This window comes from Ictidomys tridecemlineatus, chromosome 11 (assembly GCF_052094955.1).
Source record: "Ictidomys tridecemlineatus isolate mIctTri1 chromosome 11, mIctTri1.hap1, whole genome shotgun sequence".
Classification (NCBI taxonomy): Eukaryota; Metazoa; Chordata; class Mammalia; order Rodentia; family Sciuridae; genus Ictidomys; species Ictidomys tridecemlineatus.
Window position 1 is genome coordinate 34,050,767 of NC_135487.1, and position 24,569 is coordinate 34,075,335.

General features: G+C 40.1%; 1 protein-coding gene across 1 annotated transcript in view; it reads left to right on the forward strand.

Annotated features, from left to right (window-relative positions):
* The window catches only part of Rad54l (RAD54 like), a 38,155-nt gene that overhangs the window by 9,091 nt on the left and 4,495 nt on the right, over positions 1–24,569 (forward strand). The window contains exons 4-16 of the mRNA XM_040288609.2: positions 4,553–4,613; positions 5,307–5,442; positions 5,906–5,975; positions 6,091–6,379; positions 7,000–7,124; positions 11,937–12,087; positions 17,039–17,165; positions 18,145–18,219; positions 18,543–18,673; positions 19,237–19,347; positions 19,615–19,738; positions 20,103–20,181; positions 20,714–20,893. Of these exons, the coding sequence (XP_040144543.1) occupies positions 4,553–4,613; positions 5,307–5,442; positions 5,906–5,975; positions 6,091–6,379; positions 7,000–7,124; positions 11,937–12,087; positions 17,039–17,165; positions 18,145–18,219; positions 18,543–18,673; positions 19,237–19,347; positions 19,615–19,738; positions 20,103–20,181; positions 20,714–20,893 (1,659 nt within the window). The remainder of the gene's footprint in view (positions 1–4,552; positions 4,614–5,306; positions 5,443–5,905; positions 5,976–6,090; positions 6,380–6,999; positions 7,125–11,936; positions 12,088–17,038; positions 17,166–18,144; positions 18,220–18,542; positions 18,674–19,236; positions 19,348–19,614; positions 19,739–20,102; positions 20,182–20,713; positions 20,894–24,569) is intronic.

Genomic DNA, 24,569 nt, shown 5'->3' on the forward strand with positions numbered 1-24,569 from the left:
TGGCATTGATTGAAGGCGGAATGAAATATGAAGATGCAGTACAATTCATAAGACAAAAGCGGCATGGAGCCTTTAACAGCAAGCAACTTTTGTATTTGGAGAAGTATCGTCCTAAAATGCAGCTGCGCTTCAAAGACTCCAATGGTCATAGAAACAACTGTTGCATTCAATAAAACTTGGGCGCCTGATGCTATTGCCTTGGAAGTGGAACTTAAGATGGGACCTAATTTGTCGTACATATTAGCCAATATGTTGGCGTGGTGAATAAGTCTGATGAAGCTTCTATAGGAGTATTGGAAAGCAGTTTTACCAGGCCACAAGCTTGACAGAATTTCAACCTCTATGTTTGGGTTATGGTCAACATGTTTGGACACTTAGCAAAAGATTCTTGCTGTTCACAATTTAAAATGTGCTTATCATTTGTACCAGTTGACCTTTCCTGAAATCATGCGGTATTGAGTTAATGTCTTTAAATATATTTCCATGCCAGAATCTTACATAAGAAATTTAGAAAGATTAGGTGCCAAAATACCCAGCACAATACTTGTATATTTTTAGTATCATACAAAACCAAAATTTTAGGAACTAAGAACACTCTAGACCTTATGTGATTTATTCCTTCGATCATTTCAAACATTGTAGGCCCTATATGATTATTTGCCTGCTCTTTTTATGTTTACATCTCCCACATTCATACCAGTATACATCAGGTTTGCTTTTACCTATTGGTTTTTTTTTTTTCATTTTACCAAGTCTTAGAGCAATCATTTTTATTTAATATCTTTCTATAAGTCTTATTTTTTGCTGTTATGGGAAACCTTCATTTTGAAAACCTAAGCACATGTCTTTAAGTCTCCAGACAAAAAAAAGCCTTACAATTAATTTAATGTTTGCACTCTGAGGTGCAACTTAACAGGGAGGACCTGAAAAAAAGAATGGGAGGGGGCTATTAAATATTTTTAGTAAAATGTTGCCTTTGTCTCGTGTAGAACCTGTAGAATATATGCTCTTTAATTTAGTAAATATTTTTTAAAAGGTAGAGATGCTCTGTTATTGTAGGTAAAACAATTCTTAATCATAAAGTTTCTGAAATTCTTGTAATTTTTTTTTCATAATTATCAGAAGTTGTTTACCAACTTTTTGTTTGAAGTGTGATTTTTTTTTCTTTTATTCCCAACCTCTTGCAAAAAAAAAGAGAAAAGTGGGTTTCTGCTGATGAATTGAGCAGACATCTAATATTTTACATGCCTTTTGAGCTGTGTAACTTAATATTTGGATACTTGATAATTTTGTTTTATTATGTAATTGATAAAATGGTGATGTGTATTAATGTTAGTTCAACCATATATTTATACTGTCTGGGAATGTGTGGTTATAGTTCTGTGGGAGAAATAATTTGTCAGTGTTCACCAGCTTGTAAAAACTTAGTGCGAGAGCTTAAACATCTAAATAAATAATGAAATGCAAAAAAACAAAACAAACAAACAAACAAAAAAACAATACTATTGATCTACATATGCTTTCAGATTTGATTCATATTATGATTTATTGGTATGTTTTGTTTCAATATAGTTTCGTAATATACATTAAATGTGTCTCATAACAATAAAAAAAAACCCAAAATATTCAGGTTTACATGTTGTCTCTGGGAGTTGTCATACCTCAGAGTTCAAAGTGTATTCTGTAGATTAGTAACATACTGATATGTAATTGCAATTATGTAGCAAAAATGATTCAAGAAGAAAACATAGTGCCTATTTACCTTTGTATAAGCAATTGTTACTTTGCTTTCAACATTTGTAACTTATTTTAAATTATTATGTATATGTGTATGTATGTATAGGAATGTCATAGATGCAGCTAGCCCAGGCACAAAGTATTGATTATTTTGTGAAAGGAAAAAAAAAAAAAAAAAGATTTGGTTGATAGTTACCTTCAATTCTCCATATTTCTTTACTGACCATAAGTAACATTTATTACATTTTCCCCATTTCTTTTTTTTTAATATTTATTTTTTTTAGTTGTAGTTGGACATGATATCTTTATTATTTTGTTTATTTTTTATGTGGTGCTGAAGATTGAACCCGGGGCCTCGAACATGCTAGGCAAGCCCTCTACTTCTGAGACATGATCCCAGCCCACATTTTTCCCATTTCAAAGACATTGAGCTGGGCTGGCTGTGGTGATGTATACTGGTAGTCCCAGAGGCTTAGTAGGCTGAGGCAGGAGTATCTCAAGTTCAAGGCCAGCCTCAGCAACTTAATGAGGTCCTGCAATAAAAAGTACAGAGGATGTAGCTCAGCGTATGGTACCCAAGTTCAATCTCTAGTACCAAAACAATAAAAAGGAAAATTTCAGGGCAAGAGAAGGTCCTCTCTATTGTTACTTTTGCTAAAAGGGAGTTTTTTTTTTTTTTTTTCTATTACTGCTTTTTCTTACAACACATTCACATTTTAGCTACCTTTAGGATCTCTGTTGTTAGAGTCTAGGTTCACAGATTATTTTAATTTCCCAAAGGACTTAGGTGCATATGGACCAAAATTCCCTAGGAGTTAGTTGTCAGCTCCATATTAACTCCCCTCCTGCCTTGCCACCATAGCCTGTGGTATAGTGCTGATTCCAGGCTGAAGTGCTGGTGCAGAGGCTTCTTGCAGGCTTTTAGGTGAAGGCACTAAGGTTTTGTCTCTAGAATCTTCATGTGTCTGTTTCCTCTCACCCATGTCCCACTTGCTTTTTCTTGGTAAGGGCTTGCCTTCCCTCTCATGTGTTCTTTCTCTTGTGTTTTCCATGGCAGGAAGCTGTTGGCTCTTGGCTGTCAGTATGCCTATGTGTAATATGTTGGTAGGAGGCCATACTGCCCACTGATTAGGGGCCCAGAATTAGGAAAATCTTGGATCAATCTTGGCTGTGTGTCTTGAAAAAGTGATATAATTGCTCTGAGCCTCAGTTTGCTTATTTTTATTTTTATTATTCATTTATTTATTTTTTTTAGAGAGAGAGAGAGAATTTTTTAATATTTATTTTTTAGTTTTCGGCGGGCACAACATCTTTGTTTGTATGTGGTGCTGAGGATCGAACCTGGGCCGCACGCATGCCAGGAGAGTGCGCTACCTCTTGAGCCACATCCCCAGCCCCAGTTTGCTTATTTATTTATTTATTTTTTTTAAAGAGAAAGTGAGAGAGGAGAGAGAGAGGGAGAGAGAGAGAATTTTTAATATTTATTTTTTAGTTCTCGGCGGACACAACATCTTTGTTGGTAAGTGGTGCTGAGGATCGAACCCAGGTCGCACGCATGCCAGGCGAGCGCGCTACTGCCTGAGCCACATCCCCAGCCCAAGTTTGCTTATTTTTAAATGGAATACCAGTAATACAGTAATCTCATAGGACTATTAGGATTAAATATTGACATGAATGTAAGAGGCTTAGTTCCACATCTAGCATACATTGTTAGCCATCATTATTGTTCATTTTTGTTGTTATTGTTGTTGCTACTACTATTTTACTAATATCTCTGTTCTTATCACTCCTAGTACTCTTTTTTTTTTTTTCTTTTTTCTGTACTGGCTATTGAACCTAGGACCTTGTACATGTTAGGCAAGTTCTGTATAACTGAACTATATCCCTAGCTCTTTTTAATTTTATTTTGAGGAAGGGTTTTGCTCAGTTTCCCAGGATGGCCTCAAATTTATAATCCTCCTGCCTCAGTCTCTTTAAGTAGTTGGGATTATAGGTGTATACCACCATGCCTGACTACTACTACTCTTTGTTGGGCTATTTAGTTCCTAAGGAGGCTGATGTAGATATTAATGTGAGAGTTAGATGCAGTAGGCAAAAGATGTAGCAAAAACAACAACAAAACAACACACAACAACAAAAACTTGTAGAGCTGGATGTGATGGTGCATGCTTATAATGCCAGTGGCTTGGGAGGCTGAGGCAGGAGGATCACAAGTTTAAGGGTAGCCTCAGCAACTTAGTGAGGTCCTATCTCAAAATAAAAAAATAAAAATAAAAAAATAAGCAGCCCTGGGTTCAATCTCCAGTACCAAACAAACAAACAAAAAGAAAAACTTGTGGGTTGGGGGTGTAATTAAGTGGTAGAACATGTAGTTAATATGTACAATGACCTAAATTAAATCCCTAGCACCACCATCCCCCCATTAAAAAGGAAAAAAAAAAAAGCTCTATAGGACAGAGGTTAAATCCATATATTAGGATTGTCTATTAGTATTGTACAGGTAAGTGTAGGATGCTTGCTTCTTAAGGTGTGGCACCCTAAAGAAGAGCCAGGTGTCTTCATTGGCATGGTCTTACATGAACAAGTGAATTCTGAGCCTCAATGGTTGATTGAAGTATGGCACTTCTGCTGTTCCTAGGTATTGTAAAACCTTACATGAAATCTCAAAGATGGAAGGAAGCTGTTGTACAAAACCTAATGTGGAGCATATCATAATAATATTGTCCCATAACAACTCATTAATAAGTCCTGAATCCCTGATTTTCTCTTTCTCTCTTCCTCCCTCTCCGCCCCCCCCACCCCCCCTCTCTTTTAGGAAGCATTTATTCGAAGCATTTTGTCAAAGCCTTTCAAAGTCCCTATTCCAAATTATCAAGGTAAAATGGAGACTTCAGTTTTTTTAATTAGTCATATATGAATATGCCTGAATAGATTAAAAACCTTTGCTTAGATGGGAAATGAAGATGTCAGTCCTGCTTTGACTGTATTTAGGATGACCCTGTGTGAAAGTTGTATTAGCTTCAGCAAGGACTGTCAAGACTGACTGCCCTTCATCTTCTTTGTGGGGATATACCAATGTTCAGAAAGCTCCTGGTAGGCCAAAGTAGCTAATGGACCTGGGCTTTCTTCAGTCTAAATGTATTCAGTGGTATCTCCTTTATGAGGCTATGTGGGAATCCTCATTTCTACAAAGTTTCCCCTGTTCTATTTAGGGCATTGCATTGTGCTAAAACAGGCTGGGGAGGGAGGATGCCAGCCTCAAGAGCTCTCAGACTTAAAAAGCCTCTTTAAGGTTTCAGACCTTCCCAGGACTGACTCAAGATGAACAAGTTCCAGCCCTCCAGAAGTTTGGAGTTGAATGGGAGAAATAAAATGGGAATAGCTCTGATCTGAGGCTGAGGAAATAATGGTTAGGTAGAGGTGTCCAAACCAGGTTTGGAGGAATTTGGGGAAAGAGTGGATCATATGAAAGCTCAGGAAAGGTTATGTGAAGGATGTGCATTCAAGCTGGGCCTGCTGGAGCTCCTGAACATAAAGTCTTAGTTGACAGATTGATTGCTGATTTCTAGGTCCTCTGGGCTCTCGGGCATTGGGTCTGAAAAGGACTGGGGTCCGCCGCGCTCTTCATGATCCCCTGGAAGAAGGTGCCTTGATTCTGTATGAGCCTCCCCCACTGAGTGCCCATGATCAGCTGAAGCTTGACAAGTATGTGCATTGATATTCCTTCAGCAGTTGTAGTCTTCTCTAAGAGTATACCTGGGTGGGCAGAGGATTATTTTGGTATGACTTTTCTGTGGGACTGGAATAGATTATCATGGAGCTGTTTTAGTTATTTAATCATCCAGAAACTGGTGGTTGGGGAGGGGAGACCCTGAGGAAGAGCTTGTGGTCATGTCCAGTTAGTAGGGTTCCTCACTCCTCCTACCATGTTCAATCATGAGAGGAGTAATTAAAGTGAAGACATGGGAAATCCATTTTTCTTTCCTAACTTCCTAACTTTTAGAGCAGGAACTTGGACTAGGCCAGAAAGGTACTTTCTTAGCTGTGTCTGTGGTTCTGGATTGGCAGAACACAACTTCCTGAGGGCAGAACACAACTTCTGAGGGTGTGCCCCTGCCCCTGTCTGAGCACCATGTTTTTTTTTTTTTTTTTTTCTGTGTTTTCTCAGGGAAAAACTTCCTGTCCATGTGGTTGTTGATCCTATTCTTAGTAAGGTTTTGCGGCCTCATCAGAGAGAGGTAAATGAGGGTGAGAAGAATGAGGTATGGGTGGGGAATTGAGCCTGGGAGACTACTTTCTCTGGGACATTGGTTTTATAGATGCCAAAATGGACTGAATGCTGTTATTCCCCAGGGAGTGAAGTTCCTGTGGGAATGTGTCACCAGTAGGCGCATACCTGGCAGCCATGGCTGCATCATGGCTGATGAAATGGGCCTGGGAAAGACACTGCAGTGCATCACGTTGATGTGGACACTCTTGCGCCAAAGTCCAGAGTGCAAGCCAGAAATTGATAAAGCAGTGGTGGTGTCGCCCTCCAGTCTGGTGAAGAACTGGTATAATGAGGTTGGGAAATGGCTTGGAGGAAGGATCCAACCTCTGGCCATCGACGGAGGATCTAAAAATGAGATAGATCAAAAGCTGGGTATGATTTAATCTACCTATCTTCTATTTATTTATTTATTTTGTGGTACTGGGGATTGAATCCATGGGTGCTCTGTGACTGAACTACATCCCCAGTCCTTTTTATTTCTTATTTTGATGTAGGGTCTTGCTAATAGTCTGACCTCAAAGTTGTGGTCCTCCTGCCTCACCCTTCCAAAGTGTTGGGATTATAGGTGTGTGCCACCATTCCCTGCTCTGCTGCTTGCTTTCTTATGTGTATGCTTACTTGTGGCCAGAGTTGAGGGCAATGCAGGAATAGAATTTTCATTGAAAATAGCTGAAATAATCATTTCTAGGCTACATTAACAGCCATTGCTTGGTGTGGTAGTGTGCACCTGTAATCCTAGCTACTCAAGAGGCCAAGGGAGGAGGATCACCGGTTCAAGGTCAGCCTGTGTTATTTAGTGAGACCCTGTCTTAAAATAAAGAACAAAAAGGGGTTGGGGATGTAGCTCAGTGGTAAAGTGCTTGTCTAGCTTGCCTGAGGCCCTGGGTTCAATCCCCAATAACATGCACAGAAAGAAAGAACGAAAGTAAGAAAGAATAATTTTTTTCTTTAATATGTTCTGATTTGGTTCTTTGAAAACTTTTCTGTTGTAGAAGGATTCATGAACCAGCGTGGAGCCAGAGTGCCTTCTCCTATTCTCATCATTTCCTATGAGACTTTCCGCCTTCATGTTGGAGTTCTTCAGAAAGGAAGTGTTGGACTGGTCATATGTGATGAGGTACTTGATGCTCAACTGTCTGGGTATACAAGATCCACAAAAGTCTCCTAACCTGAGTACTGCCACCATCTCAGAGCTTCACTAGTCACTTAGAGTGCTGAGGACAGATGAAGCTGTCTTGGAGAAGATAAGGGAGAAGTAGAGCTTGTAACACCAATCTGCTAAAGAGATTAAACAGTGCTCACAACTCTAAGGGGAGTGAGTTGCTATGGGCCAATTGGTTTTGTTGTTTCTAGACAGTATTCCTAGACCAAAGAAGAACCTTGAACGATAGCCGGTAGGGGAGGGGTTTGGATTGGTAGAGAGACATGGCACAATGTTTCGGATAATAGGATCTAGAGTCAGAGATATTTATTTATATCCTTGCTTTGCCACTTCTCAGTAGTGTGACTATGGAGTTTTTACTTAACTACCTGAGCCTTTGTTTCTGCATCAAGAAAATGGGGTGATAGTACCTGTCTCATAGAATTATTATTATTATTGGTATTGGGGATTGAACCCAGGGATGCTTAACCACTGATCCATATCCCCAGGCCTTATACTTTTTTTTTTTTGAGATAGGTTGCTTAAGGCTTTAGCTGGGATCATAGGTGTGCGCCACTGCACCTGGCCTCTTAGGATTATTATAGTATGCAGGAATTGTGGTAAAGATGCTAGTATTCAGAAAATAGTGAGGGTGGCTGGGTACTTTTACTTTATTTATTTTTTTTAAAGAGAGAGAGAATTTTAATATTTATTTTTTAGTTTTTTGGTGGACACAACATCTTTGTTTGTATGTGGTGCTGAGGATCGAACCCGGGCTGCACGCATGCTAGGTGAGCACGCTACCTCTTGAGCCACATCTCCAGCCCGGTACTTTTACTTTAGAGAGCCTTCCTGGACTCTAGTGAACTTGGCTACCCTGAGGCTGCTGCTCTGTTTGTACCTTATGGGGAGCACTAGAGTCCTTTTCATATTTCTGGGACACTAGTAGAGATTTGGTCGAAAGACTTGGCCCCACCTGCTATCAGATTGGCATGCTTGGCTGGGCTCTGGGGCTTCTAGAACAGCCTAGTATCTGAGGAGTGTAGGGATGGGACAGAATACAAAAACTTACTTTTGGATATTGTGCTTGCAAATTGTGAACTACTTCCTACCTGGGCCTTTGAATTTAGGAAAAGTCAGTCATTGTCTGTAAATTGCTGATACCCTAATCGACTGTTCTCTAGGTAGTGATAAAGGATTTAGGAGCTTGGGGGTATGCATGTGACTGCCCTCTGCTTGGGTCCTGGCATCTGTTTCATGATAATGGAGGGGGGTTGCCAGATGCTGTGACACATGCCTGTAACCCCAGCAACTTAGGAAGTTGAGGCAGAAGTATTGCAAGTTCAAGACTAGTCTGAGTAATTAGTGAGGCCCTAAGCAACTTAGCCAGACCCTGTCTCAAAAAAAAGTGAGGGGGGTGGTGCTGGGAATGTAGCTTAGTAGCAAAGCTCCACCAGAGTTCAATAGCTAGTACCAAGAAAACAATGGAGGGGACTATGCCAGGAACCTGGTCCAGACCACGGCATTGTGGTAGAGAAAGGTATTGAACTATTGAGTCCTTGAGACTTGGAATCATTTTGATCTCCCCGCCCCACCCAGTACTGAGAATTGAACTGAGAATTGGGATCTTTACCACCAAGCTACCTCCCAAGCCCTTTTAAATTTTATGCTTTTAAGGCAGGTTCCATTAAGTTGCTGAGGCTGGCCTTGAACTTGTTATCCTTCTGCCTCAGTCTCCTGAGTCACTGGAATTATAGTTGTGTGACACTATACCTGGCTCATCTTAATTTTTTCTATTCTTTTTTTTTTTTTTTTTTTTTTTTAGTTGTAGATGGACACAATAGCTTTATTTTATTTAATTTTATGTGGTACTGAGGATCAAATCTAGTGCTTCACACATGCTAGGCAATTGTTGTAACAACCCCAGCCCAATTTTTTTCCATTCTTTATTGTTCTCTTTCTTCATCACTCTGTCCTGTTTTAAGAGCTGACTGCAGAGTACAAGAGACCATATTTCCTCTTGCCACACTGCAGTCCTTACTCGTTTACCTTTTTGTCTGCTTTTGTCAAATTATCAGATACCTAAGGAAGCCAAAGTCCTAAAAAGTGGTCATCTTGTTCCAGGAGACAGTTTTTCCTTTTAGACCCTGGAAAGGGAAGGGTTGATATCCCAGGCTTTCATGTTCCCAATGTGCACAGTGGCTTCCTTCCAGCTGACACTTCTCTAGTATACGTGGTTCTCTCTTTGTTTAAAAAAAAAAAAGAATCCTGATCCTCAGTCAGAAGCCATGGAATCAATCAAAAGCTTGGCTCAGGTATGGATGGGCTGTCCCTTTGTGCCTCATTCAGATCCACTTACTTTACTCACACAGAGCCAGCCAGGTTAAAGATGCTGGGGAAACACATAAAATACATGGATGATACTTAATAGGAGTCATATTTCAAAGAGATAGAAGTGGTAATATTTAATCTAGGTAAATTTTTTGTTTTTAGAAAAGAAGAATCAAACTGGGCATTGTAGTGCCTGCCTATAACCCCAGCAATTTGAGAGGCTGAAGCAGGAGGAACTGCAATCTAGCAAGGCTCTAAGCAACTTAGCAAGGTCCTGTCTCAAGGGGCTAGGGCTATAGCTGAGTGGCAAAGTGCTTGCCTAGCATGTGTGAGGCACTGGTTTGATCCTCAGCACCATATAAAAAATAAATTAATAAACAAAGATTGTATACTCATCTACAACTTAAAATATTAAAAAAAAAAGACCCTGTCTCAAAATAAAAATTAAAAAGGACTGGGAATATAGCTCAGTGGTAAAGTGCCCTTAGGTTAAATTTCCAATGCCTCCAAAAGAGAGAATATAGGTAAAGTTCTTAAAGACAGTGCCTGGCACATTAAAAGTTTCACTAAATAGTAGCGTCGGGCTGGGGATGTGGCTCAAGCGGTAGCACACTGGCCTGGCATGTGTGCGGCCCGGGTTCGATCCTCAGCACCACATACAAACAAAGATGTTGTGTCCGCCGAAAACTAAAAACTAAATATTAAAAAAATTCTCTCTCTCTCTATTTATTTATTTTTTATTTCTTGATAAATAAATAAATAAATAAATAGCGTCAATGTGTATATAGTTCCATAGGAGCACAAAGGTAGGAGAAACCAGTAGTCTTGAGTCATTGAAGAAGGCTTTGCATAAGAGTTGACATTTGAGGAATGTGTCTTTTGGGGAAAGCTCTAGGCAGAGAAGTGGCATTGGCAAAGATCTAGGGAAATCCAGCAAGGGTGTGCCGAGGAGGCAAGCCTTCCTGGACTATGACAAGTTGTGGAGATTGTCAGAGAATTTAGCTGGAGCCTAATTAATAATTAGAGCTTTGAATGTTGAACTAATGAGCCTAAAGATCTTGGACTTGACCCTATAATTGGGAATCAGTGGAGGATGTACATTCAATTGCATTGTCAAAGGATGACCAGAGGGAGCAAGGCTGACATGTTTGTGCATTTTTTCACTAGTCATTGAGTTATGTGTGATTTGCTTAGCATGGAGTGGGAACAGAACATAGAAAAGGCACAGACCTGATCTTGCCCATATGTTTCTTGGAGAAGAAGGGAAGGTAGTAGGTTTCTTTATCATTTTCTAGAAGTGGCTCTTTAGATATACTAGCTATGTAAATTCTGGTAGAAGTCAATGAGGCACAAAGAGACAGCCCATCCATACTTGAGCCTGGTATTTATTTCTGTTGGGCAAGTATGCATTTCTTTGGAGTTGTGGCTTAGTGATAGAGCACTTGCCTAGCATGTGTGAGGCCCTGGATCTGATGCTCAATGCTGCACATAAAGGAATGAATGAATGAATGAGTGAATAAATCCTCAGTGCTACACATAAATAAATAAATAGGGGCTGGGGTTGTGGTTCAGCAGTACAGCGCTTGCCTAGCGCATGTGAGGCCCTGGGTTCGATCCTCAGCATCACATAAAAATAAACAAATAAAATAAAGGTATCGTGCACTGGGAATATAGCTCGGTGGCAGAGCGCTTGCCTAGCATGTGTGAGGCACTGGGTTCCATCCTCAGCACCACATAAAAATAAACAAATAAAATAAAGGCATTCTATCCATCTACAGCTACCCCCCCAAAAAAAAATTAAAAATAAATAAAGGTATTGTCCAACTACAACTAAAAAATAAATATTTAAATAAATAAATAAAAGATCCATTGACAACTAAAAAAAAAAAAAAGGCCTAAAATAGAAGTTAAGTGTGTGTGTGGCTGGGGAACAGGGAGAATGAGAGCTAGGGAAGAGATGTGAAGGGAGGCTCTTTAGATATACTAGCTATGTAGATTCTGGTAGAAGGAGTCTAGTCAAGTTCCTTTAGCACTGATGGCCCAGTCAAGGCCAGGAGACTAATACAGAAGATATTTGGCTCAGAAGATTCTGAGTTTGTTGGACTGTTACGGGATGAGGAATTCCAGAAAGCAAAGATCTATAATGTGGCCACATGATCTCTAAAGTGGGTAGGTGAGCTGCCAAGACTGGAGATTGGGTAGGGAAAGGGTTGGGAGGGAACAGAGGGAATTCTTGTTTAATGGGTGTAGCACTGGTCTGGAAACTGAAGGTCTATCTCTTGAGTTTGATATTTTTCCCCAAGCAAGTGGTTGAACCAACTCTTGCGCTATTCTCTGCCTAGTTCCCAAGGTCTCAGGACCTGTCATGTTTGTGACTCCTATTTTCCTGTTTACATAAGACTTTTGTACCATTTAGGGATGCAACATTATATACCCTGAGTGAAAATTCTCTTTCAGGGACACAGACTCAAGAACTCTGAAAATCAGACTTACCAGGCTCTGAATAGCTTGAACACCAGTCGACGGGTGCTCATCTCTGGGACCCCCATCCAGAATGATCTGCTTGAATATTTCAGCTTGGTACATTTTGTTAATTCGGGCATCCTGGGTAAGAATCCAGCCTTGTGTCATAATGGAGAGGAACTTTTTCTTGTCCTGGGAGTGTAACTCAAATTAAGGAGAGAATGCTAGTTAGTTAGACTAGGGAATCTTAGAGGAAGTCAGGAAGCAGCAAAGCCACTGGGAGGTCTTGGCTCTGCTAGACAACCCAGCAAGACCCACTTTGGCCATTTCTTTCTCTGTAGAAGCAGCAGGGATGATATATAGGGCATTTTTGCTCCTCACACCCTACCTTCCTTATAATTAGACCTTTGACCTCAGCAAACTACTCTGTCTTGAATAGTTTCTTCTTTTTTGAAAAATCATTTTTAAATGTACAGTTCAGTGTTATTAAGTACATTTGCATTGTTTTACAACCATCATCACTGTTCTTCTTTAGAATTTGTTCATTTTACAAAACTGACATTCTAGGGGTTGGGGATATGGCTCAACTGGTAGCGCGCTCGCCTGGCATGCGTGCGGCCCGGGTTCGATCCTCAGCACCACATACCAACAAAGATGTTGTGTCCGCGAGAACTAAAAAATAAATATTAAAAATTCTCTCTCTTTCTCTCTATCTCTCTCTCTCTCCTCTCTCACTCTTTCTTTAAAAAAAAAACCTGACATTCTAGCCTTTAAATAATAACTCTTCAATCATTCCTTCCCCCCAGTCCCTGGCCAATATTATTTGGGCAATTTTTGCATATAGATATTTGTGGAAAGGTTAGTGCGTCTCCATCTTTTTTTTTTTTTTAAAGAGAGAGAGAGTTTTAACATTTATTTATTTTTTCTTAGTTCTCGGAGGACACAACATCTTTGTTGGTATGTGGTGCTGCTGAGGATCGCACCCGGGCCGCACGCATGCTAGGCGAGCGCGCTACCGCTTGAGCCACATCCCCAGCCCCGCGTCTCCATCTTGCCAGTCCTCTGGAGAGGCCCTTTATGTGGAGAATTGCTGAAGTAGCAAGATTGCCATAATGTGAACATATTTATGTAACCATTACCTGATCAGTTACTACCATACCAGCTCCCTTGTTCTAGTCATTATCTTCTTTCACCTAGAAGTAAAAATACTTTCTGATACTATGGATTAGATTTGCTCCCTTCCCCCGCCCCCATACTGGGGATTGAATCCAGGGCATTTTACCAGTGAGCTAAATCCCCAGCCCCCTGCCCCATTTTTTGTGGGGGTGGGGAGATGTACTGGGGATTAAACTAAGGGCCACTGAGCCACATCCCCAGCCCTATTTTCTTTTTTTTAGATACAGGGTCTCACTGAATTGCTTAGCGCCTCATTTTTGCTGAGGCTGGCTTTGAACTCATAATCCTCCTGCCTCAGTCTCTGAGCCACTGGGATTTTAGGTGTGCGCCATGGTGCCCAGTGGTTTCTAGGTTTTTATTCTTTTAAATAGTGATGCTGTGGACATTCTTGTACATGTCTGCACTTCAGCCTGGTATTTATTTCTGTTGGGCAAGTATGTATTTCTTTGTCCTAAGAGTGGAATCACTAGGTTGTATATTCTGCTCATCTATATACTCCAGTTTTCCTGACTGTAACAGTTGTATATGAAAATTCCATTGTGTCTATATCAGGGGTCAATAACTTTGTCTTCATTGACTGGATAGTATTTTAGATTCATAAGTCATCTTTCTCTGTCATAGGTACTTAACTCTTTTGTTGTAGTATAGAAGCATCTATAAATAATATGTAAATGAATGGTCATGACTATGTTTAATGAAATTTTATAGAAATAGATGGTCGATGGCTAGCTGTGGTTATAGTTTGCTAATCTTTTTTTTTTTTTTTAATATTGTTTAGTTGTCAATGGATCTTTATTTATATGTGGTGCTGAGAATCAAACCCAGTGCCTCACACATACTAGGCAAGTGCTCTACCACTGTGCCACAACCCCAGCCCACCAGTTTGCCAATCTTATATCACCAATATTACCAATATTTATTACTTTAAAATTGTAGTTACTCTGATGGGTCCTAGCTCATTGCATTTGTCTAATCAAGAAAGTTACTTCTTTCAATATGTTCATTGGCCATTTAAAGACCATTCTCTTTTTTTTTTTTTTTAAACATTACTGAGCCTTGAACCTCAGACGTACTCTACCAATGAGCTACAACTCTGTCTCTTTTAAATATTTAGTATTTTGAGGCAGTATCTCATTAAGTTGCCAAGGTTGGCCTTGAATTTAGGATCCTCCTGCCTTAGCCTCCTTAGTCACTGGGATTATAGGCCTGCATCATTGCCCCTGAGATCATCCTGTTTTGTGAAGTAAATACTTTTCATAAAAAAAGTTTTGTGACTTTTTTTTTTAATATGTATTTTTTTTTTAGTTGTTGATGGACCTCTATTTTATTTATTTATATGTGGTGTGCTGATAATTGAACCCAATGCCTCACACATGCTAGGCAAATGCTCTACTTCTGAGCTACAACCCTAGTCCATGGCTGATTTTTTTTTTCCCCCTATTTTTAAACATTTTGTTTATTTGATCATCAGTTGATAGACATTTGTGTTGTTTCTACCGTTCCACCTTTTGGCTGTTGTAAACAATGCTACTATAGACATTCATTTACAAATCTCTACTTGGATATATTTTCATTTCTTTAAGTGTTTACTTAGGAGTGAAATTGCTATATCACAAGATTTACTCTGTTTTAATGAAGATGTCTATTATTAGATTGAGGAAGTTAGCTTCTATTCCTAGTTTGTTGAATATTTTTTATGAAAAGGTGTTGGAAGATGTTTTATTATTTTACCTTACATTAAAGTCTATAATTTATCTTAAATTAGTTTATTTATTTTTTATTTTTTTTAGTCATCAATAGACTTTATTGATTTATATGTGATGCTGAGAATCGAACCCAGTGCCTCACATATGCTAGGCAAGTGCTCTACCACTGAGTAACAACCCAGCCCCTTAAATTATTTTATATATGTAATATAATGTGAGAATTAAGATTAATCTTTTTCCATAAGGATATTTAGTTAGCCCAGCACCATTGAAAAGACTGTTCTTTATGCATTGCATTACAGTACTACCTTCTTCATAAATCAGATGTGTTAATCTGTTTGTGAACTTTATTCTGTTACATTAGTCTGCTTCTGTTAGTATTTTTCTGCTTTAATTACTATTGCTTAATATGTCTGGATTAATGTGAGTTTTAATGTATGTTTTCCAGCTATACTGGGGATTGAACCTAGGGCTACTTTTACTTCTAATTATATCCCCAGACCTCTTTGTGTTCAATTTTGAGAAAGAATCTCACTAAGTTGTACAGGCTAGCCTTAAACTTGTAATCTTCTAGCCTCATCCTCCCAAGAAATTGGGATTATAGGTGTGCTCCCACAGCTGGCCCAGCATAGTTTTTTTTGGATTTCTCCACATACAAAATCATGTCATCTGCAAATAATAATTTATGTCTTTTATCCTAATTCTTTGGCTTTTCATTTCCGTTTTATGCATTAATTACAGCTTTTATTCTTTCTTTCTTTTTTTTTAATGCGGTGCTAAGAATTAAACCCAGTACCCAACACATATTTGGCAAGCGCTTTACCACTGAGCCACAACCCCAGCCCTTCACATGTACAATGCTGGACAGAAGTACTGTTAGAAGATCTCATTCCTGATCTAGGGGGGAAAAGAAAGCCTGTCTGCTAGCCTGTGTCCTTCCTCTTTCTCTTCCCTGCTCCCTCCATCCTCTCCCTCCCTTCCTTGCTGCCTTCTGAGTAAGGACTTTTTTTTCCCTATTATTAATTTCCTAGGAGTTTTTTGTTTTGTTTTGTTTTTTTAATCACAAATGTGTGTTGAATTCTATAAATTTTTTGAGGTGAAATTCAAATAATAAAAAATTAGCCATGGTGAATTGTATAGTTCAGTGGCATTTAGTACATTCACATGGTGGTGCCACCACCACCCTTATCTAGTTCCATAAATTTTCATCACTAAAAGGGAAATTTTAAACTCATTAAACAGTTCCTATTCGCCCTCCTCCAAATCTTGGCAACCACCAATCTGCTTTCTGTCTCTGAATTTGCCTTTCTGTGTATTTCTTATAAATATATTCATATGTGACCTTTTGTGTTTGGCTTCTTTTCTATTAAATATTTTTAGGTGTAGATGGACACAATACCTTTATTCTATCTATCTATCTATCTATCTATTTATCTATCTATCTATTTGTGGTGCTAAAGATTGAACCCAGTGCTTCACTTGTGCTAGGTAAATGCTCTATCACTGAGCTACAGCCCCAGCCTTGTGTTTGGCTTATTTCTATTAGCATAATGTTTTCAAGTTTCCTCCATTTCGTAGCATATATCAGTACTTCATTAAGTCTATACGCTACTTCATCTATTAAAAATAACATTTAGTTATGCTTTTAAAGAGAGTTGGGCCCAATCTTTTAATTGGACAAAGCTTAGTCTATTTATACTTACTTTAATTAATTATATTTTTGGGCTTTACTGTTTCACTGTTTGGCCTTTCAAGTCTTTATTGCTTTGGGATCTCTTATTCAATAACAGAAATTGCCTATATTTTGTTCAGCTTTGGCTGGTCTGTGATAATGTGGTTTGTTGCTGCTGGCAGTGGGAAAATCATTTTATCACATGTACTTTTTTTTAAAGAGAGAGGGAGGGAGAGAGAGAGAGAGAGAAAATTTTAATTTTTTTTTTTTTAGTTATTGGCGGACACAACATCTTTGTTTGTATGTGGTGCTGAGGGGATCGAACCTGCCAGGCGAGCGCGCTACCACTTGAGCCACATCCCCAGCCCCTCACATGTACTTTTTAAAAAATATTTTTTAGTTGTCAATGTATTTTTATTTATTTATATGTGGTGCTAAGAATCAAACCTAGTACCCCACACATATTCGGCAAGCACTTTACCACTGAGCCACAACCCCAGCCCTTCACATGTACTTTAATTTTCTCTTTTCTCATGTGTTAGGGACTGCCCATGAATTCAAGAAACATTTTGAGATGCCAATTTTGAAGAGTCGAGATGCAGCTGCGAGTGAAGCAGACAAGCAGCTAGGGGAGGAGCGACTGAGAGAGCTTATCAGCATTGTGAATAGGTAACAACCCCAAGTGAGGTCATCCGAATTGCTTCTCATGCCATCTGAGGCCAACCCTTTGGGGACCTGGTCTGATTAGAGCCCTCAAAGGCTGTGATTCTAGGGAAGGGGTTGGATCTGTGCCATGACTATGACTACTGAATAAATGATGGAGTTTTGCAGTTCAAGTTTCTATTTTCTCTTTAGCCCAGAATCTATAGTATCTATAGTCTGGTTTTAGTCTGTTTACTAATCCACTGATGAAAATCTTCTCTGATGTAGCTGGACTTACTGAACGAAATATCCCCTGGTATATTATTAGTATATCAGAAGCTTTCTCTTCCCAGGCTCCATAGTTGTTCTTTGATATTTAGGAGTAGATCTGAAGGATACCTATTCTTCAAAGGCAGCTCCCAAGCTAAGAGGTCGTCTTATTCCATGTGTCCACATCCTAGGCAGGCAGGTGCATTCTGGCTCCTCTGTTGTAGGTATGCACAATTGATGGGGTTATGTTGTAAATAGTCTTTCTGCTTTTCCTAATGCCCTAGTTACATCTGCTTACTAATTTTAGATAGTAGGGAGGAGAATCAGAGTGTTCTTAGGAGCTGCTTCTTAGGTGCCTCCCTATCCGCCATGGTCTACCCTGAACTATCATAAGCTTGGCAGACATGTAGGCAAATTCGGACAGAAACCCCCCTGAAGACTTGGTTTGAAGTTTGCTTTCCCTGAGAGAGCCCTAGGCTCAATGGAAGACCTCAGCCTTTTCTTGAGAGAAGCCAACCTATTAATGGCAAGAGAGAGTTGTTACTGTAAGGTTGGCTATTTGGAAGGTCTCTGTTCCCATGACTGAGACCCTGATAGAGATATTTTTACCAAAGGGCCAATGGGTCCTTGGCATTTTATACTACAAAAGAGTCAGTCTTGGTCCTCTGGATGGTAGCTTTTATTCCAGCATGGTTGTTTTTACAAGCCTTTTGTCTTTTTATTCTGTTTTTACTAGGTGCCTGATACGGAGGACCTCTGATATCCTTTCTAAATATCTGCCTGTAAAGATTGAGCAAGTGGTTTGTTGCAGGTACTGAAATCAACTGAAGGGTGTAGCGTGAGTGAAAATGAAAGTTTAGCTTCTGAAGCAGGGCTGGGTCTGAAGATATCCTTAAAGGACAGAAATGTAGGATCAAACCCTGAGGCACTTCACCACTGAGCTACATTCTCAGCCCTTTTTATGTTTTATTTTAAGACAGATTGTTGCTTAGTGCCTTGCTAAGTTGCTGAGACTGGCCTTGAACTTGAGATCCTCCTGTCTCAGCCTCCCAAGCCTCTGTGATTATAGGAGTGTATCAATGCTCCTGGCTGGTCCACTTTTTCCGCTACTGACCCAGTTGCCTTTTTATTTAGGCTGACACCCCTTCAGACTGAGTTATACAAGAGGTTTCTGAGACAGGCCAAGCCAGCAGAAGAGTTGCGTGAGGGCAAGATGAGTGTGTCTTCCCTTTCTTCTATCACCACTCTGAAGAAGCTTTGTAATCGTGAGTTGAGCCCTTGCCCTGATCTTCTGTATAGTGAGTAATGGAGAGCAGGCTCCCATAGATAGTCCAGTAACTTTTTTGTAAAATTGTCTAGAGACCCCATAGCAGCCTATAGCACTTGTGATTCCAAACCTCCCCAAGGCATGAACCCTCATTGTGGACTCTAATAAGCTAGACCCATTGCTTTGGAAAATATAGCTTATTCTGTGCCCAGCTAATGCTTGATTCTTGTTGTACAAGACTGTGTGAGCATTTGAACACACATGTTCATATAAAATGTTAGGCATTAGGAAAAATGATAAAGCTCCATGTCTTAGAGAGCTCTGGTATAGCTCCCTTCTTGTTGGGAGAACACACTAGGGAGTGAAATTATTCATCCATGGTCCCAGATTTTATTGGCTGCACCCTGTTGGAACTGGGAGGTGGAGACTGAGTGAGTGCTGCTGAAAAAGTCCTCCTAGATTGGGCATTTAAAGGGCATTCTAGTGAGCTCTTAAGTAGAAACTTCAGAAAGCAAAGTAGCTGTATTGTGGTGTGGAGTTTTTGTTTTGTTGGTTTTTCAGATCCAGCTCTCATATATGATAAGTGTGTGGAAGAGGAGGATGGTTTTGAGGGTGCCTTGGACATCTTCCCCCCTGGTTATAGCTCCAAGGCTCTAGAGCCACAGCTGTCAGGTAAGCTTTTCTGCCAGTATATGGACCTTTCCAGGAAGAGCAGTGGAAGGAGAGTGGGAAATTATTTTTGCTGGAGCCATCCTGTCTCAAGGCAGGATAAAGAATATGGGCTGGGAATGTAGCTCAGTGGTAGAGTGCTTGCCTAGCATGCACAAGTCCCTGGGTTTGATCCCTAGCACCATAAAAAATTAAAAAAAAAAAAAAAAAGGCAAGAATTGGTCCATTGGGATGGCCAGTGGAGGGACTGATGGTTGCTGTTTATTCCAGGTAAGATGCTGGTCCTTGATTATATTCTGGCAGTGACACGAAGCCGCAGCAGTGACAAAGTAGTGCTGGTATCCAATTATACCCAGACATTGGATCTCTTTGAGAAGCTCTGTCGGGTTCGAAGGTAAGGAGGATCCTAAATAGGCTGGCAAGGGATGTGCTTCCTCACCACCTTCTAGAAAGATTAGATATTCTGATTGGTGGGTATGGTTCAAGATGTTGGTACATGAAGAATTTCCATGAATATGTATCTTTTCTTATTGTTGTAATGGCTCTAGCTCCATGTCTAAGCAGAATCCCCCCACTGGTCCTTCAGGTATTCCCACAGGTCAGAGTCCTGACCCCTAGCTCCCTGCCCTTCTCTTTGGGAATACCAAAAAGCTATGACATGAGCAGCCTCACGCATGGTTTGGTGGACCCTTCAGGGGCCATGGCTCCAAGGGGGGCCTTCCTTTCCTCTTGGTTTTGATCTTTGGATCTCTCTTCAGGTACTTGTATGTCCGCCTGGATGGTACAATGTCCATTAAGAAGCGAGCCAAGGTTGTGGAGCGCTTCAACTGTCCATCGGTAAATGCATAGCCCCTGCCCCCACACCTCCAGTGCAGTAATATCAGAATTAACACTTGATAGAGAAGATGTAAATGGGTTCTACAGTTAGAGTTTTTCTTTTCTTTTTTCTTTTTTGGTACCGGGTATTGAACCCAGGATTGCTAAATCACCAAGCCATATCTCCAGCCTTTTTTTTAAATTTTGCAACAGGGTGTCTCTAAATTGCTGAGGCTGTCTTTGGATTTGTGATCCTCCTGCCTCAGACTCCTGAGTTGCTGGAACTACAGGTGTGTGCCACCATGCTTGGCTACATCAAGTTTTTTTGTTTTGGGTTTTGTTTGGGGGCGGGATATGGGGATGAGGGTTAGGCTTGTTGGTCATTTCTGGGCTGGAAACTGTTTTTGCAGACTGGGAAATTGGCTAAGTGGCAGGCAAAGTATGGGTTATCACAACTGAGTACGAGTAGAAGCAGCATGAGAGTGGCTGGGATGAGTAGGATCCCAGTTTAGGCTACAAGAGATTCTTGCTCCCCTGCTTTCTTTTTTTCCAGAGCCCTGATTTTGTCTTCATGCTTAGCAGCAAAGCTGGAGGCTGTGGCCTCAATCTCATTGGGGCTAACCGGCTAATCATGTTTGACCCTGACTGGAACCCAGCCAATGATGAACAAGCCATGGCCAGGGTCTGGCGTGATGGTCAAAAGAAGACCTGCTATATTTATCGCCTGCTGTCTGTAAGAATGGTGATGGTGGTCACTGTGGGGGTGGATCATGGAACAAAATCTTCAAAACCCATTTTAAATTCTTTGAAATAGACACTTCTATCAGTGCTATTCTATAGGCCTAGCCTTGAGCCCTGTATTCCTGTTCTCCTTTCCCCTCTATCCAATCCCCCCCACCCCCTCGCCTTTTTTTTTCTTTTGGTGTTGGGGATTGAACCCAGGAGTGCTTTACTACTGAGCCACATCCCTAACCCTTTTTTAAACTTTTTTGAGACAAGATCTAAGTTGCTTAGGGTCTTGCTAAGTTGCTCAGAGTATCTTCAAACTTGTGATCTTCCTGCCTCAGCCTCCCTAGTCATGAGGATTACAGATGTGTGCCACCATACCTGGCTTCCAAGTGGTTCTTATTATGCTTTTTGGATGCTTGTTCAAAACATCCTTTGTGCAGGGCATCTATTTTCTTTCATAGCCAATTTCTATTGTGTTGTTTGCCTTCTAAGTCTTCTCATTCCCTCATGTCCCTTTGGTTAAGAAGCTGTTATGGCATTTTCAGTTACCACCTTGAGTCTGTCCCATAGTTCCTCTTTTGCAGGTCATGTTGTCTGATTTGACAAAGGGTAGTCTTTTCTTCCTTGCTACAGTCATCTAACCTTTACTATGTTCCTAATTTAGCAATGATTTTGAATATTAGTTGTCTTTGTTTCTTTCCCAAATCCAGCAATCATCCTGTCCAACTTTGAGGACTATGCAGTTTTCCAGCATTCTGGCATTCATGTTTCTTTGACTTCATCTCTAATGACTCAACTCCCCCTCATCTAATTTCTCCTAAGGCTTTAATTACTCTCATCCTACTTTCACCTCCTGACATTCCAGCTTTTCCCTCCTTATAATACAGTAAGAGAACCTTTCATGTCCACTCCCAGTCAGTTTGGCTTGGCTTCCTTTTTTTTTATTCAGCCTAATCCTGTGTTTCCTATCAGCTACCCTTCCCAATATTCATTTCACTTGGATCATTTTAGCTATTCTCAGCTTCCACCTCAACTATATTTTGCATTTACAGGTTGGTACTATCATAAATTCATGTTATCTTGGGCTGAGGATGTGGCTCAAGCAGTAGCACGCTCACCTGGCATGCGTGCGGCCTGGGTTCGATCCTCAGCACCATATACAAACAAAGATGTTGTGTCGGCCGAAAACTAAAAAATAAATATTAAAAAATTCTCTCTCTCTCTCTTTAAAAATAAAATAAATAAATAAATTCATGTTATTCTTTTTGGCTGAGCCATCTTATTTCTTTCAATGATCATTTCAAGCCTTTACCACTTCCCTACCTGTCTCTTTCTGTAGAGAGGCTATCTTTACAGAGAGAACGCAAACTACTAGGCATGAATTCTTTTACCTCTTTTCCTCTTTTCTATAAATCTCTATACCTAGTATTTCCCTTCCTATGCAGAGAAAGATTCCCTTCTTCTTTGGAATTCACCCTTCTAGCTCTACTGTGTTAAACCCTTCTTCTCATCCTTTCCTTCTTTCCTTTTTTTTTTTTTTTTTGGTTGGTGTTGGGGATTGAACCCAGGGGTACTTTTTATTATTATTTTTTTTTTATTTTGAAACAAGGTCTTACTAAGTTATCCAGGCTGGCCTCTAATTTGGAATCCTCCTGAGTCACTGGGATTATAGGCCTGTGCCATCATGCTCAGTTCTTAGTTGTTCAATTTTTTTCCCCCCAAAGCCTATAAACATGCTCAAATAGTTGCCACTATTTTGGGAATTGTACCCAGTGGTGCTTTACCATGGAGCTATACCCCATCCTTTTTAATTTTTATTTTGACACAGGGTTTCTTTTTTTTTTTATTTTTTAAAAATTTCTTTGTAGGGCTGGGGATGTGGCTCAAGCGGTAGCGCGCTCGCCTGGCATGCATGCGGCCCGGGTTCGATCCTCAGCACCACATTCAAAGATGTTGTGTCCACCAATAACTAAAAAATAAATATTAAAAAATTCTCTCTCTTCTCTCTCTCTTAAAAAAAAAGATGTAAAAAAATTTAAAAAAGAAAAAAAGGTCATTAAAAAAAATTTCTTTGTAGTTGTAGATGGGCAGCATACCTTTATTTATTTTTGTATGTGGTGCTAAGGATTGAACCCAGTGCCTTACACATGCTAGGCAAGTGCTCTGCCACTGAGCCACAGCCTCAGCCCCTTGACACAGGGTTTCACTAAGTTGTTTTGGGCCTTGTTAAGTTGCTAAGGCTGACCTCAAACTTGGAACCTCCTGCCTTTTACAGGTATGTGCCACTGAGTCCAGCTAGCTCCCTCATTTTTTTTTCCCCCTTTTGGTACTGAGGATTGAGCTCAGGGGTACTGAGCCACATCCCCAGTCCTATTTTGTATTTTATTTAGAGACAGGTCTCACTGAGTTGCTTGGCACCTCACCATTGCTGAGGCTGGCTTCGAACTCATTATTATCTTCCTGCCTCAGCCTCCCTAGCCACTGGGATTATAGGCAAGCACCACCACTAGGATTACAGGCAGGCTCTCTCCAGAAAGCTCCCACTTTTTTTTAATGGTTTATTTTTATTTATTTTTTAATATTTTTTTAGTTGTAGTTGGACACAATATCTTTTTTATTTATTTATTTTTATATGGTACTGAGGACCCAACCCAGGGCCTCAAATATATATGCTAGGCAAGCGCTCTACTGCTGAGCTACAACCCCAGCTCAGCTACCACCTTTTTTAAAAACAAATTTTCAATTTTTTTTTTTTTGATACTGGGAATTGAATACCTGGACACATAACCACTGAATCATATCCCTACTATCCTCAGCCCCTTTTTATTTTGAGATAGTATCTTGCTACATTGCTTACGGCCTCACGAAGTTGCTAAGTCTGGCCTTAAACTTGTGATCCTCCTGACTCAGCCTCCCAAACCATTGGGATTTCAGGTGTGCATGTGTCACCGTGCTTGGCTCCCTCTGTCTTATTTTAACCACAATTCTGGAGTGCTTTCCATTTGTTTACTTCAAACATTTTCAAAGCATTAATTGAACTTCTTCACCTCTCATCATCTTGGTCATCAGACTTCTTATACCTGCCTTCAAATGTACTACAAGCTTCCTTATTGCCAAAATAGGGGACTCTTTATTTTTTTCCCCTGGTGGTAGGGATTGAACCCAGAGATTGCACATGCAAGGTAAGCACCAAGCCACATCCCCAGCCCCACATAGGGCACTCTGAGTTTTTTTTCCTTGTGATTCTTGTCACTAAGCCTTCCTAAAATTCTCTTGAGAGGTGCTGTGAAGTAGCTCAGTTGATCACTTGCCTAGCACATGGAATGTCCTGGGTTCTACCTCACTCCATTTTCTTTTCTTGTCTTGGAAACTCCACTCTGATTCTCTTATCCTCTTCAATTATATACTCATTAGATTGGTAAACCTTAACCCAGATCTCTTACCTGAGCTTCAGACCCATTTTTCTATTATTAAATCTACATTTCCACTTGAATCCCCCCACCCTTTTTTTTTGGTAGTGCTGGGAATTGAATCCAGGCCTTCTGTATACTAGGCAAGTGCTGTACCATTGAGCTACACCCCACAACTGTCCACTTATGAGTACTTTATGACTACACTCATTACTCTTCTGAATTTAAAAAAAATTTTTTTTAGTTGTAGATGGATATAATACCTTTATT